This window comes from Esox lucius, chromosome 1 (assembly GCF_011004845.1).
Source record: "Esox lucius isolate fEsoLuc1 chromosome 1, fEsoLuc1.pri, whole genome shotgun sequence".
In the NCBI taxonomy this organism is placed as follows: Eukaryota; Metazoa; Chordata; class Actinopteri; order Esociformes; family Esocidae; genus Esox; species Esox lucius.
The window spans coordinates 1,345,826-1,365,051 of record NC_047569.1 but is presented as its reverse complement, the minus strand read 5'-3'; the positions used below and the strand labels follow the sequence as shown (position 1 = coordinate 1,365,051).

General features: G+C 43.0%; 1 protein-coding gene across 3 annotated transcripts; it reads left to right on the top strand.

The window, feature by feature from the left end:
• The first annotated feature begins 3,646 nt into the window (after positions 1-3,646).
• On the top strand, positions 3,647-19,226 carry LOC105029819 (S-antigen visual arrestin). 3 transcript variants are annotated; one of them, XM_034294577.1, is made up of 17 exons: positions 3,649-3,801; positions 4,132-4,204; positions 4,380-4,440; positions 4,537-4,581; positions 4,855-5,054; positions 11,632-11,691; positions 11,776-11,843; positions 11,951-12,086; positions 13,392-13,476; positions 13,563-13,635; positions 13,782-13,919; positions 15,902-15,979; positions 16,109-16,123; positions 16,232-16,284; positions 16,746-16,755; positions 18,707-18,818; positions 18,862-19,226. In XM_034294577.1, the coding sequence occupies exons 2-16, from the start codon at positions 4,157-4,159 to the stop codon at positions 18,795-18,797; spliced, it is 1,161 nt and encodes a 386-aa protein (XP_034150468.1). In that variant the 5' UTR covers positions 3,649-3,801; positions 4,132-4,156; the 3' UTR covers positions 18,798-18,818; positions 18,862-19,226. The 3 variants fall into 3 exon arrangements, with proteins under 3 accessions (XP_034150469.1, XP_034150468.1, XP_010901659.1); XM_010903357.3 differs by having other exon boundaries at positions 3,651-3,801; positions 18,707-19,226; XM_034294578.1 differs by lacking the exon at positions 13,563-13,635 and having other exon boundaries at positions 3,647-3,801; positions 13,841-13,919; positions 18,707-19,226.

Here is a 19,226-nt window from a genome sequence, read left to right as displayed (position 1 = left end):
ACACCCCCAAAACAACAGTGAGCCACCACCATGCTTCACAGTGGGGATGGTATCCTGTTCACAATAGGACTTGTTGACCCCTCTCCGAACATAGCGCTTATGGTTGACCATAAAGCTTTATTTTGGTCTCATCACTCCAAATTTAGGTGCCAGAAGCTGTGAGGTATGTCAAGGTGTTGTCGGGCATATTGTAAACTGGCTTTTTTGTAGCAGTAAAGGCTTCTTTCTGGCAACTCGACTGTGTAGCTCATTTTTGTTCAAGTAAAGTCGTATTGTGCTCCTTGAAACAACCACAGCCTGTATTTCTTCTGAGGTTACCTGTGGGTTTTTCCATTGTACCCCAAACAATTCTTCTGGCAGGTTTGGCTGAATTCTTTCTTGGTATATCTAACCGTGGCTCGGTATGAAGAGAGCCCTTAATTTTCCACTTCTTAATAAGTAATTGAACAGCAAGGCTTTGGATATCTTTTTATAGCCTTTTCTATCTTTATAAGGTTCCATTACCTTGTTTGCAGGTCTTTTGACAGTTACTCTCTGCTCCCCATGGCTCAGTATCTAGCCTGCTCAGTGCATCCACGTGAGAGCTAACAAACTCATTGACTATTTATACACAGACACTAATTGCAATTTAAAAAGCCACAGGTGTGGGAAATTCACCTTTAATGGCCATTTTCACCTGTGCATGTCACCTTGTGTGTCTGTAACAATTGCCAAACATTTAAGGTTATGTAAACATTTGATCAGGGCCATTTGGTTGATTTCTGTTATCATTATGATTTTAAAAAGGAGCCTAACAACTGTGATAATAAATGGCTTAATATGATCACTATCCTTAAATTAAATAAAAAACAGTTTTTTTGCATGATCTGTCATCTTTTCTAAATCACTGCCATAATTTCACAATTTCTGCTAGGGTATGCAAACTTATGAGCACAACTGTATATGGTCTTTCCAAGCAAGAATGTGGGACACAAGGACTGTATTTTAAGTAATAAACAAAGAAGCTGGACTGCATCTCACTCGGCATGTGTACAAACGCATCTTTGTATTTACCTATTAACAGTGAGCGAGCAGGGTGGTCTGTGAGAGGAGATTGCAGTGATTCATCTTTGGTGATTATGTTTAAGTGTAATCCAATAGGCCCCTCTGCAGATGTCAGCTTGCAGACTGCTGAGTTTGACAACTACGTATTTACAGCTCAGACGGGTAGGAGAGAGTGCACTGGAGAACTGCCTTATCTTGTAAATATCAGGACGCTGACATCAAGGCTTTGCTAATATCGACACTGTATCATAGACCTGATTGACTGACCAGTTTGCAGACAAAAAATAAACCCCATGTAAAACGGTGGTCATGAATTCAATCTCATTACAATCAAGTGACCATATCTGAGTTAGTGATGTTCCATGCATGCAGTTTAAATTACTATGTGTTTGTGTATGGGGATGCATGTTTCTCACGTGCATTAAAGCGGATTATTCACAAGTGTAGCAAAATACATTTTTATTAACAAAATACCTTACTGGCTGCTAAATATAACAGTCAACAAGATTATGGATATGGATTATTATCTACTATAAGGAAATGAGTCAACAGAAGTACAAATGACAATTTTACATATATATATGACAAATACATAAATCAGTAGTCCAAATGGGAATTTACAGTTCTATACTAATCAAAATAGTGCTGTGTGAAAATACTAAATTGAAGATAACAGAGTATGTACATGTATGGTGAGTGTGTGAATTAGCTTGAGTTTGAAAAAGGGTACTATAGGGCAGATTATTACACAGAGCAGTTAAGCTAAAACCTTATATTACATATTATTGTTATGTGACTAAGTAGTCGCTGTGGTAAGTGTAATTGTTACTGCATATGGCAACATCTGGTATTGCGCAATAGGAACAAAGATTGTTTAATTAGACACTGAATTGATAAATGTTATTTGTCTTATTTGTCAGTTTCTTTCATGGCATCAGTAATCACATGTAGAATTATGTTTTGCATTAAACTGTGTGGTTACACATTCCTTCCAACTTTCTAGTAACATACTGTATACGTAGAACTTTAAGCATGTAGTTACATAGCAATACCTATAACTATTTCTATGTTACTCCAGTTAACATTAGTGTGTTCATTCCAAGAGAGTATACTAACTAAGATGTTTGTGATGGTCCTTGTGGATCACCATATGATTATGATTATGATCACCATATGCAAAAAACTGAAATAACAGAAATCACCCAAATGGCCCTGATCAAAAGTTGACATACTCTTGAATGTTTGGCCTTGTTACAGACACACAAGGTGACACACACAGCTGAAAATGGCCATTAGAGAGGAACTTCCAACACCTGTGGCTTTTTAAACTGCGACAGGATGTCTGTTGCAATTTAATAATGTCTGTTAAATAATTAGTCTCTGTGAATAAATAGTCAATGAGTTCATCTCTCCTGTGGATTCTCTAAGCATGGTAGATACTGAGCCATAGGGAGCTGAAAAGAACTGTAAAAACCGGCGTAGCAAGTTAATGGAACTTTATAAAGATGGAAAAGGATATAAAAAGATATCCAATGCCTTGCAACTGCCAGTCAGTACTGTTCAATCACTTATTAAGAAGTGGAAAATTCAGGGATCTCTTGATACCAAGCCAAAGTCAAGTATACCAAGAAAGATTTCAGCTAAAACTGCCAGGAGAATTGTTCAGGATCCAATGAAAAACCAACATGAAACCTCAGGAGAAATACAGGATGTGGTGGTTTGAAGGAGCACAATATGACAATGATAAAAATTAGCTGCATGGTCGAGTTGCCAGAAAGAAGCCTTTACTGCGCCAATGCCACAAAAAAGCCTGGTTACAATATGTCTGGCAACACCTTGAGACCAAAATAGAGCTTTATGGTCACAACCGTAAGCGCCATGTTTGGAGAGGGGTCAACAAGGCCTATAGTGAACAGAATACCATCCCCACTGTGAAGTGTGGTGGTGGCTCACTGATGTTTTGGGCGAGTGAGCTCAAAAGGCACAGGGAATCTTGAAAATTGATGGCAAGATGAATGCAGCATATTATCAGAAAATACTGGCAGACAATTTGCTTTATGATTGTGCCGTTCTGTTATGACCTACAGTTGAATGTGAATCCCCTAAAAAATAAAGGACGTGTTTTTCTTTACAAATGGTACATATATTACCAATTCTCCAAGGGTATGCAAACTTTTGAGCATAACTGCATAAAAAAATAAACACGTTTATTGATGCTATATGAAGTTATTGATAGTATTAGGATGGTTCATGTGTCAGGCCAGCTACAGTACATTTGTTTATCCAACTATAAAGGCGTTGTGCGATGAGGCATGTCGCTCCAAGTATGTCAACCTGAAAAGTGGCATAAGTGTAACAGCTTGCCACGCTGTGCTCTGCTGGTGACTGTACATGTGTGAGGATTAGGGCCTTGTGCTTCAGGACTTGGCCTTTAATCAAGCTGACGGAAAGGAGCCTGCAATCCAATGTGTGTCTAAACTGAGTGTCTAAACTGCTTTATCCCAAGGGAGGTGTAAGAGGTGAGGGAAATCTAGGGTCAGTTTTCTTATTTCTATTTTTTATTTTTTTATTCCACTACATAAGGATTAACAATAAGATTCTGAGGCGGTAAGCTGATCCTACACTTACCTCAGGTCAGTTCATACCTTGAGATGAGGCGGGGGAGTTAGGGTGCAGCAGATTATAAATGCAACAACGTTGTGCCTGGTTCACTACTGCAACCTGCACCTGACTACTACACATCCAGCACCACTACAGGTCAGTAAACCTGCCCAAGTGGCATTTTTACAATATAGGTCAGGTATGGGGAATTGGACTGGATTTATCATCCTGCATGTTTTTGTATCTATATCCCTAGGTTTATGTTAAGAACAGCTGTTCCATGTAAAGTGAAGTTAGCTTATCTATCCCGATATCGATCCAGGCAAATTATTATAAAATATCAAAAATTGGCTTCATGGTATATTACAATGCTGGAGGCTTTAAAAGGAGCCAGATTATGTGTAGATTTATGCGTGTAGGTATTGAATAGAGATGGCCCAAGTCAATGATCAGGCATTTATAATGTCTATGTAACTTCATCTGTAGATAATATTCTACCGACACAAAAACCATGAGCAACAAACATGTTATCTTCAAGAAACTTTCCCGTGATAAGTCGGTGAGTATCCTTCAAGATACATTATCTGAGTACTTTTTATTTTTGAATAATTACAATTTTGGCACATACAATCAATGTGTTTTTTGTTCCTTTTTGTCAGAGATCAAAATTAACCATGTAATTAACCATGTAGGCTATTTGTACGACCGAAATCTCTGGTCTGTTTCTGCCATAGGTTGGGGTGTACATGGCCAAAAGAGACTTTGTGGATCACTTTGACTCCATCGACCCTGTTGGTGAGTGACCAAGACTTAACTATTTTAGGGGATATTTTTTATATTTTTTGTGTTTTGAGATACTCAAGTGGTATGTCTCTCCCTTGTATTAATCAGATGGAGTTGTGGTGATTGACCCTGTACTGATCAAAGGAAAGAAAGGTTAGTTTTACAACATCATTTAAGCTTTGAAAGCATTCAAAGAGGGCTAGGAGTTCTTTGCTGACTCTGTGGCTTTAATATAGGAAAACCTTTGGCCACCAGTTCATGATTTTGGTCCAGTTTCTCAAGTTATGTTGGACTGACGCTCTGCAGTATCCCCAGAAACATGAAGTGTTTTTCAGGGACACAGTCATCTTTATTTTCCTCTTGAAAACCACAGGAATGAATTACATGGAACAGTGACGACTGTTCTTTTGTTCTTGTGTCCCATAGTGTTTGTTATGCTGTCCTGCACGTTCCGGTATGGCAGAGACGACATGGATGTGATGGGTGTGGCCTTTCGCAGGGACATCTTTCTGACCACCCGCCAGGTGTACCCCGAATTGCAGGACAAGGAGAGAAGCATACACACCAAGATACAGGAGAAGTTACTGCGCAAGTTGGGAAACAATGCCTTCCCTTTTTTCTTTGAGGTGACACACTTTTTTTTCTGGTTTCTTAATTTTTAAGAACAATGAAAAAAAAAGGTTTAAATCAACCACCAATGTTAACCTTTTTAATTAAATTTTTTAATGAAAATTTTTAATACAGTCTTTTAAACATTGACTTAGACTGACTTGTATGTTTCAATATGAATATTAGAAAGGCACCGGGTCCAAATGTTTCCTGGTCAAGTCACATGTTCAGGAAAAACTTCACATGAGGAAGATGTCATTAAATTGCTTTATACACTGAACAAAATTATAAACGCAACATTTTTTTGTTTTTGCCCCCATTTATCATGAGCCGAACTCAAAGATCTAAGACTTTCTCTATTTACACAAAAGGCCTATTTCTCTCAAATATTGTCCACAAATCTGTCTAAATCTGTGTTAATGAACACTTCTCCTTTGCAAAGATAATCCATCCAACTCACAGGTTTGGCATTTCAAGATGCTGATTATACAGCATGATTTCTGCACAGGTGTGCCTTAGGCTGGCCACAATAAAAGGCCACTCTAAAATGTGTAGTTCCATCACACTGCACAATGCCACAGATGTTGCAGGTTTTGAGGGAGCATGCAATTAGCATGCTGACTGCAGGATTGTCCACCAGAGCTGTTGCCCGTGAATTGAATGTTCATTTCTCGACCATAAGCTGTCTACAAAGGCGTTTCCAAGAATTTGGCAGTACATCCACTTGTCCACAGACCACATGTAACCACACCAGCCCAGGACCTCCACATTCAGCATCTTCACCTCCAAGATCGTCTGAGACCAGCTGTTGCAGCAATCGTTTTGCAGAATCAATCAATCAATCAAATGTATTTCTAAAGCCCTTTTTACAACAGCAGTTGTCACAAAGTGCTTTACAGATACACTCGGCCTTAAACCCCAAGGAGCAAACAACAGTAGTGTTGGATTTCAGTGGCTAGGAAAAACTCCCTAAGAAGGCCGAATTTTAGGAAGAAACCTAGAGAGGACCCAGGCTCAGAGGGGTGACCAGTCCTCTTCTGGCTGTGCCGGGTGAGATATTAAGAGTCCAATTGGACTAATTTATAAATTTCTCTGGGCTAAATCCAGAGTCTATTTGATTCTAGACTAGGTCAAAAGTATGACCAGGTGGACAAGGACAGGGACAGCAACGGGCCCCCCAAACCAGGTACTCCACAGGTGTGGACCAGGACCTCCTCTCCTCCTAAAATTTTAAACTGGAGGAGACTGAGAAAAGTTAGAAAGTGCATTCCTCATATCCCCCAGCACAATAATATAGCAGCATAACACCTTGGAACTGAGACGGGGGGTCCGGCGACACTGTGGCCCTACAGTGTCGCCGGACGACCTGTAGCCTTCAAGGTTCACAATGAGATCTGCTAACAACGCTTTTTGTTTCTTGGGTCCTAAAACGAGCATTTCTGTTTTCCTTGAGTTTAAGTGCAAGAAATTCTCTGTCATCCACTTCCTAATATCTGAAACACTTGCTTCCAAAGTAGCTAATTTAGGGGCTTCTCCATGCTTCATTGAAATATATAACTGTGTGTCATCAGCGTAACAGTGAAAGTTTACATTGTGATTTCGGATTACATCACCCAGAGGGAGCATATATAGTGAGAGCAATAATGGGCCCAGAACCAAGCCTTGAGGAACACCAAAGCATACCTTTGACTTGTCAGAGGACATGCCATCCACATTAACAAACTGATATCTTTCAGATAAATAAGTTTTAAACCAGGCTAGAACATAGCCCAATATGGGTGTCCGGTCTCTCTAAGAGAAGGGAGTGGTCAATAGTGCCAAAAGCAGCACTAAGATCAAGAAGCAACAGGACGGATGCGGAAACCTTTGTCTGAGGCCATTAGAAGGTCATTTATTACCTTCATGGGTGCAGTCTCAGTACTATGATGGGATCTGAAACTGGACTGGAGTATTTCATAAATGTTATTTGTCTTTAGGAAGGCATTCAGTTGTTGGGAAACATTTTTCCAAGATTTTTGAGAGGAACGGGAGGTTCGATATTGGCCTATAATTGTTTAATATCTCGGGATCCATATTAGATTTTTTTAGAAGAGGCTTAATTTCCGCAATTTTTTGTGAGTTTGGTACACATCAGGAGGAAAGGGAGCAATTTATTATGTTCAGCATTGGTTCAGGACATTTTTAGGACAACTGAGATTTTTGGGACCATAACTATTTAAGGAGGAGTCAGTTATTTGTTTTCTAAAGGTGATGATGAAGTAGTGTATTCATTACAACTAAAGTGAAGACCATCCATCTTCTTCCGCTTATCCGGGGCCGGGTCGCGGGGGCAGCAGTCTAAGCAGGGATGCCCAGACTTCCCTCTCCCCAGACACTTCCTCTAGCTCTTCCGGGGGGACACCGAGGCGTTCCCAGGCCAGCCGGGAGACATAGTCCCTCCAGCGTGTCCTAGGTCTTCCCCAGGGTCTCCTCCCGGTGGGACGGGACCGGAACACCTTCCCAGGAAGGCGTTCCGGAGGCATCCGAAACAGATGCCCAAGCCACCTCAGCTGACCCCTCTCGATGTGGAGGAGCAGCGGCTCTACTCTGAGCTCCTCCCGGGTGACCAAGCTTCTCACCCTATCTCTAAGGGATCGCCCAGCCACCCTGCGGAGAAAGCTCATTTCGGCCGCCTGTATCCGGGATCTTGTCCTTTCGGTCATGACCCAAAGCTCATGACCATAGGTGAGAGTAGGAACGTAGATTGACTGGTAAATCGAGAGCTTCGCCTTGCGGCTCAGCTCTTTCTTCACCACGACAGACCGATACATCGACTGCATTACTGCAGAAACTGCACCGATCTGTCTGTCAATCTCCCGTTCCATCCTTCCCTCACTCGTGAACAAGACCCCTAGATACTTAAACTCCTCCACTTGAGGCAGGCACTCTCCACCAACCTGAAGTGGGCAAGCCACCCTTTTCCGATTGAGGACCATGGCCTCGGATTTGGAGGTACTGATTTTCATCCCCACCGCTTCACACTCGGCTGCAAACCGTCCCAGTGCATGCTGAAGGTCCTGGTTAGAAGGGGCCAACATGACAACATCATCTGCAAAGAGCAGAGACGAAATCGTGTGGTTCCCAAACCTGACACCCTCCGGCCCCTGGCTGCGCCTAGAAATTCTGTCCATAAAAATTACGAACAGAACCGGTGACAAAGGGCAGCCCTGCCGGAGTCCAACATGCACTGGGAACAAGTCTGACTTACTGCCGGCAATGCGGACCAAGCTCCTGCTTCGGTTGTACAGGGACCTGACAGCCCTTAGCAAAGGACCCAGGACCCCATATTCCCCGAGCACCCTCCACAAGATGCCGCGAGGGACACAGTCGAATGCCTTCTCCAAATCCACAAAACACATGTGGATTGGTTGGGCAAACTCCCATGAACCCTCCAACACCCCGTAGAGGGTATAGAGCTGGTCCAGTGTTCCATGGCCCGGACGAAAACCACACTGTTACTATCGGCCGTATTCTCCTCTCCAGAACCCTGGCATAGACTTTCCCGGGGAGGCTGAGAAGTGTGATCCCCCTATAGTTGGAACACACCCTCCGGTCCCCCTTCTTAAAAAGAGGGACCACCACCCCGGTCTGCCATCCCAGAGGCACTGTCCCCGACCGCCACGCGATGTTGCACAGGCGTGTCAACCAAGACAGCCCCACAACATCCAGAGACTTGAGGTACTCAGGGCGGATCTCATCCACCCCCGGTGCCTTGCCACCGAGGAGTTTCTTGACCACCTCTGTGACTTCAGCCCGGGTGATGGACGAGTCCACCTCTGAGCCCTCATCCTCTGCTTCCTCAATGGAAGATGTGTCAGCGGGATTGAGGAGATCCTCGAAGTACTCCTTCCACCGCCCGACGACATCCTCAGTTGAGGTCAACAGCTGCCCACCTCTACTGTAAACAGCGTTGGTAGGGCACTGTTTCCCTCTCCTGAGGCGCCGGATGGTTTGCCAGAATCTCTTCGAGGCCAGCCGATAGTCCTTCTCCATGGCCTCACCGAACTCCTCCCAGGCCCGAGTTTTTGCCTCCACAACCACCCGGGCTGCAGCCCGCTTGGCCTGTCGGTACCCGTCAGCTGCCTCAGGAGTCCCACAAGCCAACCAGGCCTGATAGGACTCCTTCTTCAGCTTGACGGCATCCCTTACTTCCGGTGTCCACCACCGGGTTCGGGGATTGCCGCCTCGACAGGCACCGGAGACCTTACGGCCACAGCTCCGAGCAGCCGCTTCGACAATGGCGGTGGAGAACATGGTCCACTCGGACTCAATATCTCCAACCTCCCTCGGGATCCAGTCGAAGCTCTGCCGGAGGTGGGAGTTAAAGATCTCTCTGACAGGAGACTCGGCCAGATGTTCCCAGCAGACCCTTACAGTACGCTTGGGCCTGCCGAGTCTGTCCAGGTTCCTCCCCCGCCATCGGATCCAACTCACCACCAGGTGGTGATCAGTTGACAGCTCCGCCCCTCTCTTCACCCGAGTGTCCAAGACATACGGCCGCAGGTCAGATGAGACGACAACAAAGTCGATCATCGACCTGCGGCCTAGGGTGTCCTGGTGCTACGTGCACTGATGGACACCCTTATGCTTGAACATGGTGTTCGTTATGGACAAACTGTGACTAGCACAGAAGTCCAATAACTGAACACCACTCGGGTTCAGATCAGGGGGGCCGTTCCTCCCAATCACGCCCCTCCAGGTGTCACTGTCGTTGCCCACGTGGGCGTTGAAGTCCCCCAGTAGAACAATAGAGTCCCCAGTCGGAGCACTTTCCAGCACCCCTCCCAGAGACTCCAAGAAGGTCGGGTACTCTGCACTGCCGTTCGGCCCGTAGGCACAAACAACAGTGAGAGACCTATCCCCGACCCGTAGGCGCAGGGAAACGACCCTCTCGTTCACCGGGGTAAACTCCAACACATGGCGGCAGACCTGGGGAGCTATAAGCAAACCCACACCAGCCCGCCACCTCTCACTATGGGCAACTCCAGAGTGGTGAAGAGTGCATCCTCTCTCAAGGAGTGTGGTTCCAGAGCCCAAGCCGTGCGTAGAGGTGATCCCGACTACCTCTAATCGGAACCTCTCAACCTCACGCACTAACTCAGGCTCCTTCCCCGCCAGCGAGATGACATTCCACGTCCTTAGAGCCAGTTTCCGTGTCCAGAGATCGGGTTGTCTAGGCCCCTGCCTTCGACTGCCGCCCGATCCTCTTCGCACCGGCCCCTTATGGTCCCTCCTGTGGGTGGTGAGCCCACGGGAGGGCGGCCCCACGTCGCCCGTTCGGGCCGAGCCCGGCCGGGCCGAGCCCGGCCGGGCCCCATGGGGGAAGGCCCGGCCACCAGGCGCTCGCATACGAGCCCCAACCCCGGGCCTGGCTCCAGGGTGGGGCCCCGGCTGCGCCATACCGGGCGACGTCACGGTACTCAATATGTTATTCTTCATTAAGGGGGTTTTGAAGTGAAGACCCACTTCATTTGCTAAGCTTTGCTTTTTTGTTAACGTTGCAACTGTATCAAAGGGACATTTTGGATTGTTTTTGTTTAACTCAATCAGGTTGGAGAAATAAGCTGATCGAGCAGACGTGAGTGATTTTCGGTATTGTAGTGTACTGTCTATCGAGGCTAGTCTAAATACTTCCAACCTGGTGGAGCGCCACTTTCGCTCCAATTTTCTGGAGGCTTGCTTAAGTGCTCTAGTATTGTCTGTGTACCAGGGAGCAAGTTTCTTGTTGCGTATTTCTTTAGTTTTTAGTGGTGCAACTGTGTCTAATGTATTTCGCAGTGTTGAGTTTAGATCCTCGATTTGATCGTTTACAGATTTATTTACTCTGTCGTTAATGAGCGAACTTGTAAGAATATCAAGGAATTTATTTGTAGTCCGAGAATTTTTAGTACGGCTTTTGAAACTCATTGTTTGCAGAGCAAGTGTATTTCTTGTTTTAACTGTAAATGTAATAAGACAGTGATCCGGTAATCCAGGATTTTGGGGGGAAATTATTAGATCTACAATATCTATTTCTTGTGACAGGTCTAAATCTAAGGTGTGATTGTGGCAATGTGTTGGACTTGAGACATGTTGGATAAAACCCATTGAGTCAATTATGGCTTCAAAGGCTTTTTGAAGAGGATCATTGGATTCTTCTATATGAATATTGAAATCGCCAAAAATTTGAATACTATCTGCCATGACTACAAGGTTAGACAAGAACTCTGGAAACTCATTGAGGAACATTGTGTATGGCCCGGGGGGCCTATAAATAGTAGCTATGTAAAACAATATATCGGCCTATAAACAATGTTTTGTTTTGAGATTTCAGACTAGCAAATTTTCCTTTTACTCAATATATTTTGTAGCATGACTTCAGCTAGACCGCAGTACAACTGCTGTTTTTCTGCATATCAACTTCAGTATATTACACTGCCTTCTGTAATTTATGAATCGGAAATATCACAGTTTATTGGAGTTACTGTGGATATGACAGTGTAAGAGGACTGCCAAATATTGGGTGTGCCATTTACCTGCCAGGATTTATATGTTGGTGTGCTTTGTGTTTTTCAGTTCCCAGACAACCTGCCGTGCTCTGTGTGTTTGCAGCCAGCTCCATCAGATGTGGGAAAGGTGACTAACCCTACCACTAGCAGTCATTTCATCACATTTCATGTGGTCTCTAATTTATTCTAAATTCCCAACCTCTAATCACAGCGCTGCGCTGTCGAGTTTGAAGTGAAGGTTTTCTGTTCTGACAACCAAGATGACAAAATTGAAAAGCGGTAAATTCAGACAACCACAAACATCAATAAAGTAGTCTACTTTTGAGGTATTGTGCATTTCCACTAATTCTAATTGTCTTCAAAATGCTTTGGATATTCCCCCACAGGAGCTCTGTGCGTCTGGCCATCCGTAAAATCCAATACGCTCCAGAGGATAGAAAAATCATCCCATCTGCGGAGACAACCTTTGAGTTCCTAATGTCTGACAAACCCCTGCATATGCAGGTCAGCCTAGAGAAAGAGGTGAGTTGTCCTTTGGAGAGAAGAGTCATTTATCATTAAAATAAATTATTGTTAGGTGACAATGCTTTTATGTTTGGACATTTACAGTATATAAGTGTCCAACACCTAGACAAACATTTCTGATTGGATGACATTCGTAATGAGATTGAGATCAGGACTATGACTGGGCAATAGTAGGACATTCACCTTTCCATTCATGAGCCACTCATGTTAGCCTTGTGTTTGGGATCATTGTCTTGTTGAAAGGTTAATTTCCTCCCACAGTTAAATTTCCTAGGGAATTAAAGCAAGTTTTCTTGCAGTATTTTCCTGTATGTTGCTCCATCAATTCTTCCCTTTTTTCTGTTTTAACAAGATTCCTGCTGATGAGACATGTATCCCCACAGCATGATGCTATCACCACCATACTGTAATGATGGTGTATGTTAAGGCATGGGAACTGTTAGGTTGCTCAAAACTTTTTTAGTTTTGCCTCAACTGAACACAATCTTGTTTTCCACATTGCAGCTGGATTACTCATGCTTTTAGATAGTACTTTTGAGTTGTGACTTCTTTCTTTCCACCCTCCAGTATAGGGTAGTTTCATGCAGAGCTTTGAATATGATTGACCAGTACACCATTTCTCCACTCCTAGTCCTTTAACTCTGTAATCCTTCAAAAGGTATTATTGACCTCTGTGACTTCTCTCACAAGTCTCCTTGTTTGAGCACTGAGTTTTGAGGTGCAGCATGTTCTTGGCAGTGCCTGGGTGGTGAGTTGCAGCCTCCAGTTCCTTATTGTGGCTCTTCCAATCTTGCTTAGATATTATTTGGTACCTTTTTCCTTATCTATACATTTGTATCTCTAGATTCTGCAGAATTCTCTTTGGCTTTCATTTTCCTTTAGATTCACAACCTGACCTTGAACAGTGGGGGTTTAATCCATTAAATATGACATTAACTTAAATGGTTCACACAAGGTAAGGAAACTGTCCTTGTTTGGGCAGTTTTATTATCTGTATAAATGGGGAGCTTCCACTGCTCTAGGGTTCAATGCTTATGTAAACCACATATTTCAATTTAATAAAAATACATCCCACCATGAAACAAACCAACAAAGAAATTGTAATGTACCAGTTGTAATTCAGTGACAAAGATCTGATAAGGGGTCTAAATACTTTTCCAAGACACTGTATGTCGAAACATGGAAAGGATATGTTGAAAATAGGACAATGAAAACCAAACCAAAATCTGACTCTCTCTCTCCCTCCATCTCTCCCTCTGTCTCTCTCTCTGTCTCTGTCTCTGTCTCTCGCTCTCGCTGCAGACATATTACCATGGTGAACCAATCAAGGTCAGTGTTGACATTGACAACAGCTCCAACAGGTCACTGAAAGACATTACTGTTGCAGGTGAGAATCTTCTTGCTGTGTGGTTGCTTTTGGTTGTTTGGTGGTCTGTCGTATTAAGTAACCAAAATGTATGCTTGCTTCTAAAGTGGAGCAGATTACCAACGTGGTTCTTTATTCCAATGACAAGTATGTAAAGGCAGTTGCCCTCGAAGAAACCTTGTACGTATCAATCAATACATCTTTCTGACAATTTTATTGATTTCCCATTAAATACCATCGTACAGGTTTTTCTTTAATTGCTTTTATTGCAATTTAGAAAAATCCCAAATAAGGCAATGTAGTAATCTTTCTTCTCTGTCTCCCAGAGATGTAGTGCCCCCTGCCACTATCCTGAAAAAAGAGTACACTCTTATTCCTCTACTAGCTGTTAATAAGGAGAGGCGAGGCATCGCATTAGATGGCAAACTGAAGCATGAGGACACCAATCTGGCATCCTCAAGCATGTGAGTGATCATCATTACACTCTGCTTTCGTTCAATGTTCTCTTACTGGTTTCTACATCCAGAAGAATACATCAGGAGATCTCTATGACACAATCAACTCCATCTTTGTTGTCACTAGCTTCTATAGCCACAAATGTATAAACTACTTACAGGTGCTGGTCATAAAATTTGAATATCATCAAGAAATGTATTTATTTCAGTAATTCCATTCAGAAAGTGAAACTTGTACAATGTATACATTCATTCCACACAGACTGATATGTATCAAGTGTTTATTTCTTTTAATTCTGATGATTATAACTGACAACCAATGAAAACCCCAAATTCAGTATCTCAGAAAATTTGAATATTGTGAAAAGGCTCAATATTGAAGACACCTGGTGCCACACTGTAATCAGCTAATTAACCCAAAACACCTGCAAAGGCCTTTAAATGGTCTCTCGGTCTAGTTCTGTAGGCTACACAATCATGGGAAAGACTGCTGAGTTGACAGCTGTCCAAAAGACGACCATTGACACCTTGCTCAAGGAAGGAGGGCAAGACACAAAAGGTCATTGCTAAAGAGGCTGGCTGTTCACAGAGCTCTGTGTCCAAGCACATTAATAGAGAGGCGAAGGGAAGGAAAAGATCTGGTGGAAAAAAGTGTACAAGCAATAGGGATAACCGCACCCTGGAGAGGATTGTGAAACAAAACCCATTCAAAAATGTGGGGGAGATTCACAAAGAGTGGACTGCAGCTGGAGTCCGTGCTTCAAGAACCACCACGCACAGACGTATGCAAGACATGGGTTTCAGCTGTCGCATTCCTTGTGTCAAGCCACTCTTGAACAAGACACAGCGTCAGAAGCGTCTCGCCTGGGCTAAAGACAAAAAGGACTGGACTGTTGCTGAGTTATGTTCTCAGATGAAAGTACATTTTGCATTTCCTTTGGAAATCAAGGTCCCAGAGTCTGGAGGAAGAGAGGAGAGGCACAGAATCCACGTTGCTTGAAGTCCAGTGTAAAGTTTCCACAGTCAGTGATGGTTTGGGGTGCCATGTCATCTGCTGGTGTTGGTCCACTGTGTTTTCTGAGGTCCAAGGTCAACGCAGCCGTCTACCAGGATGTTTTAGAGCACTTCATGCTTCTTGCTGCTGACCAACTTTATGGAGATGCAGATTTCATTTTCCAACAGGACTTGGCACCTGCACACAGTGCCAAAGCTACCAGTACCTGGTTTAAGGACCATGGTATCCCTGTTCTTAATTGGCCAGCAAACTCGCCTGACCTTAACCCTATAGAAAATCTATGGGGTATTGTGATGAGGAAGATGCGATATGCCAGACCCAACAATGCAGAAGAGCTGAAGGCCACTATCAGAGCAACCTGGGCTCTCATAACACCTGAGCAGTGCCACAGACTGATCGACACCATGCCACGCCGCATTGCTGCATTAATTCAGGCAAAAGGAGCCCCAACTAAGTATTGAGTGCTGTACATGCTCATACTTTTCATGTTCATACTTTTCAGTTGGCCAACATTTCTAAAAATAATGTTTTTGTATTGGTCTTATTCTAATTATGAAATTATGAGATACTGAATTTGGTATTTTCATTAGTTGTCAGTTATAATCATCACAATTAAAATAAATAAAATTTTGAAATAGATCAGTCTGTGTGTAATGAATGAATATAATATACAAGTTTCACTTTTTTTATGGAATTACTTAAATTAATAAACTTTTTGATGATATTCAAATTTTATGACCAGCACCTCTATACAGTTTGTCTTCACAAAAAAATGTAAAGCTTATACAAACCTTAACCACACCATTAACCTGATTTTATATTAAGTTTAAACCAAAACAACTATACATTTTTGGACTTTGGTTACTGTGGAATCTGACTTGATGGCTACAAATTCTAGTGGGAACATTTTCTCTCGCATCTTTCTCTCTACCATTCCATATTACTAACTTTTTCACTCTATCTCTAATTACTATAGCGTGAAAGAGGAAGTCCTAAAGGAAGTGCAGGGTATGCTCGTGTCCTACAAAGTGGTGGTTAGGCTCAATGCATCTGGGTAAGTATAGGAATCTCCTATAGCTAGCTATAGCATTTATACCACAATACAATACAAGCCCATGTTAAATGTTTTATATAATACCAAACCTCTTCATTTGATTACCTAATCTTCTCTGCCCTTCAAAAGGATGGTTGGATCTAGGTAAGGCAAATTAACTTTTTTCTTTTATCTTTTTTGTCAGTCAGCAAAATCAGTCTGTCATATTTTTTCAAGTGTCTGTCTTAAAGTTTTTTTCACTCCTTGTTCCAGTGAGGTTGCTGTGGAGGTTCCTTTCCGGCTCATGCATCCTAAACCGGAATCAGGTTAGTTCAAGGCCTCTGAATCTTCCCCCTTTATGTCCTTTATGTTCAATAGGCTACTTTTCTATCTACACCACCCTTCGCTATCTTTCACCCTCCATGCTTTTCTCTCTGAGCACTTGACAAAGAGCCTGGGGATTTACCTGGTCAAGTCCCATTGTCTGGAAAAACTGTCCTTTTTAATAACCATTGCATTCATTTTAATCAGACTCAAGCTGCAATTAGAACCTCTTTGTAGGTCTTATTGCTGACTCCTCTTTTGCTGCTAAATCCATCCCAGTCTTTTCTAAAGACAAGCTTACCTCTAGCTTTGTCATGTCTGCACATAACTAATACCCCTCCACCCGGATTACATTTAGGTCTAGAGAAGACAGAAAATCTGATGACATTAACCTGTTAGCGATTTATGATGACCAATTCCTTTCCATTCCCTTTCCTCTCTTGGATCTGTTTGCACTAAACAGCTAAGGACTGGTAAGCTGCTTTATTTATTGTTTTGTTGTTATGTCAGTGCATGCAAACTCCTAATTTTCAGTGTGCAAGTAATGGAAATAGAATAATACAAGACTGAATGGCGATCTGGCTGAAACTTCATCATATAGGGCCGATTATGCTGACAGATTACGGACTAGGCTAAATCTGTGTTCATAAAACCGGCAGAGTGTCTGTTACTGAATGCTGTGTGGCACAGTTTTTAAGATTCTTTGTCATATCTTTAGTTTTAAAAAAGGACCAGAGTGGTAATCTTAGATAAATACAATACTTTTTCTGCTTTCCTTATTGATGTTAATGGTTGTGTTTAAGTAATTATGTGAGGACTAAGGTTGGACAGTGTAACATGCTATGCTAGATCACCATGCTAGATTAATATACACTGCTGGAAAAAATTAAGGGAACACGTAATCATCACAGAATAACACCAAGGCAATTAAACTTCAGGGATATCAGTCTGTCCAGTTAGGAAGCATAAGCATAATCTGTCCAGTTCGGAAGCACTGATTGCACAAGTACAATGGAGAGGCAACAGCAAGACAACCCCCAAAAAGGGAATGATTTTGCATAGACATTTGCTCTCTCCTTATCCTTCCTGACTGATTCTTCTCTAGTTTTGCGTTTTGCTAGTGTCCTTGTCACTACTGGTAGCATGAGGTGGTACCTGCAGCCCATTCAGGTTGCACAGGTAGTCCAGCTCCTCCTGGATGGCACATCCACACGTTTCGTTGCAAGAAGGTTTGCTGTGTCTCCTAGTACAGTCTCAAGTGCATGGAGGAGATACCAGGAGACGGGCCATTACACGAAGAGAGCAGGACAGGATCGTAGAAGGGCATCAACCCAGCAGCAGGACCAGTATCTGCTCCTTTGTGTGAGGAAGAACAGGAAGATTACTGTCAGAGCCCTACAAAATGACCTCCAGCAGGCATGTTTCTGACCATACTATTAGAAACAGAATCCAGGAGGGTGGCATGAGGGCCCGACAGCCCAGCACTATGCAGCTCGATTGGCTTTCGCCAGAGAACACCAGAATTGGCAGGTCCGCCATTGGCTCCCCGTTCTCTTCACCGATGAGACCATGTTCACACAGAACACGTGACAGACGTGAAAGAGTCTGGAGACGCCGTGGTGAATGTTATGCTGCCTGCAACATCATTCAGCATGACCAATTTGGATGTGGGTCAGGGATGGTCTGGGGAGGCATATCCTTGGAAGGTCGCACCTACTGCTGTTAGGTACCAGGATGAAATCCTCAGACCCATCGTCAGACCTTATGCTGGTGTAGTGGGCCATGGGTTCCTTCTGGTGCAGGGCAATGCCTGGCCTTGTGGCAAGAATGTGTAGGCAGTTCCTGGATGACGAAGACATTGATGTTTCTAAAAGAGTTGGGATGCAGTGGGAAATGTAAAGAAAAACACCCTCCTGATTCACATCAGTTCATCAGGTTAGAACAATCTGTGATTTCAATTGTTTACTTAGATTTTTGGTGTGAGTTTGAATCCAGTCCTCATTCGGTTGGTGATTTTGGTTTCCATTGACCGTTGTTCTTTATTTTATTTTTTTTCCTCAGTCAATTACACAATGTACAGTGAAGATTTTGTTTATTGAGACCTATGTGATTTTGGCATTCCCATAAATGTTTTGAGCAGTGTATATTAATACAATTTCTTTAGGTTACTTTTTACTTCCATCGTGTACATACTACAGTAGGCCTGTTATCAAGGGTTTTAGTGCACTGATAAAATCAAACTAAATTAGAATGAAATCGCTGCCTAATTAAACATTGGACTCAGTGCTATTTCTCTTGGTGCTCATGTTGTGTTCTTGACTGTTTCCTGTCACTATCTCCTCCTCTTTGTCCGTATCTTTCCCTTCTCTCTGCACCTGTCCTACTCCACCTATTCACATCACTATCAACATCACACTATGGTAGTGAGGCAGATGACATGGTGTTTGAGGAGTTCAAGAGAGTCTACCTTAAAGGGCTCCTACCTGATGATGATGAGTCACCAAACGAGGCGTAAGCATGCTGTCCAAGTAGGTGGTCCAAGCAGGTGGAAAGCTTAGGACATTATAGCAGAAATGCTGACATTCATAGATATGCTGAAGATGAAGATATGGGGAAGCGAGATGTTTTAGGGACTTGTTTTGCTGCATTGTTCATTGCTCCATATTTGTCAGTTGCTTATTGTAAAGACCATGTATTCATGACAAAGTCGAATAAATAGATTAAATGAGACTATTGTAAATAGTATCGCTATTCAGTAGCCAAATTAAGAGCCAATGCCTATGCTTTACAGAGAGGATCACTGCAGTGTGTGTGAAGACACATTTTGTTCAGCCAAGCAGACTGTGTTGAAGTGTATATTTGTAATGACAGGGTTGACCTGTAAGAGACATTGGTCTCATGATTCCATGTCCAGAAAAATAAATACATAAAATATATCAATGTT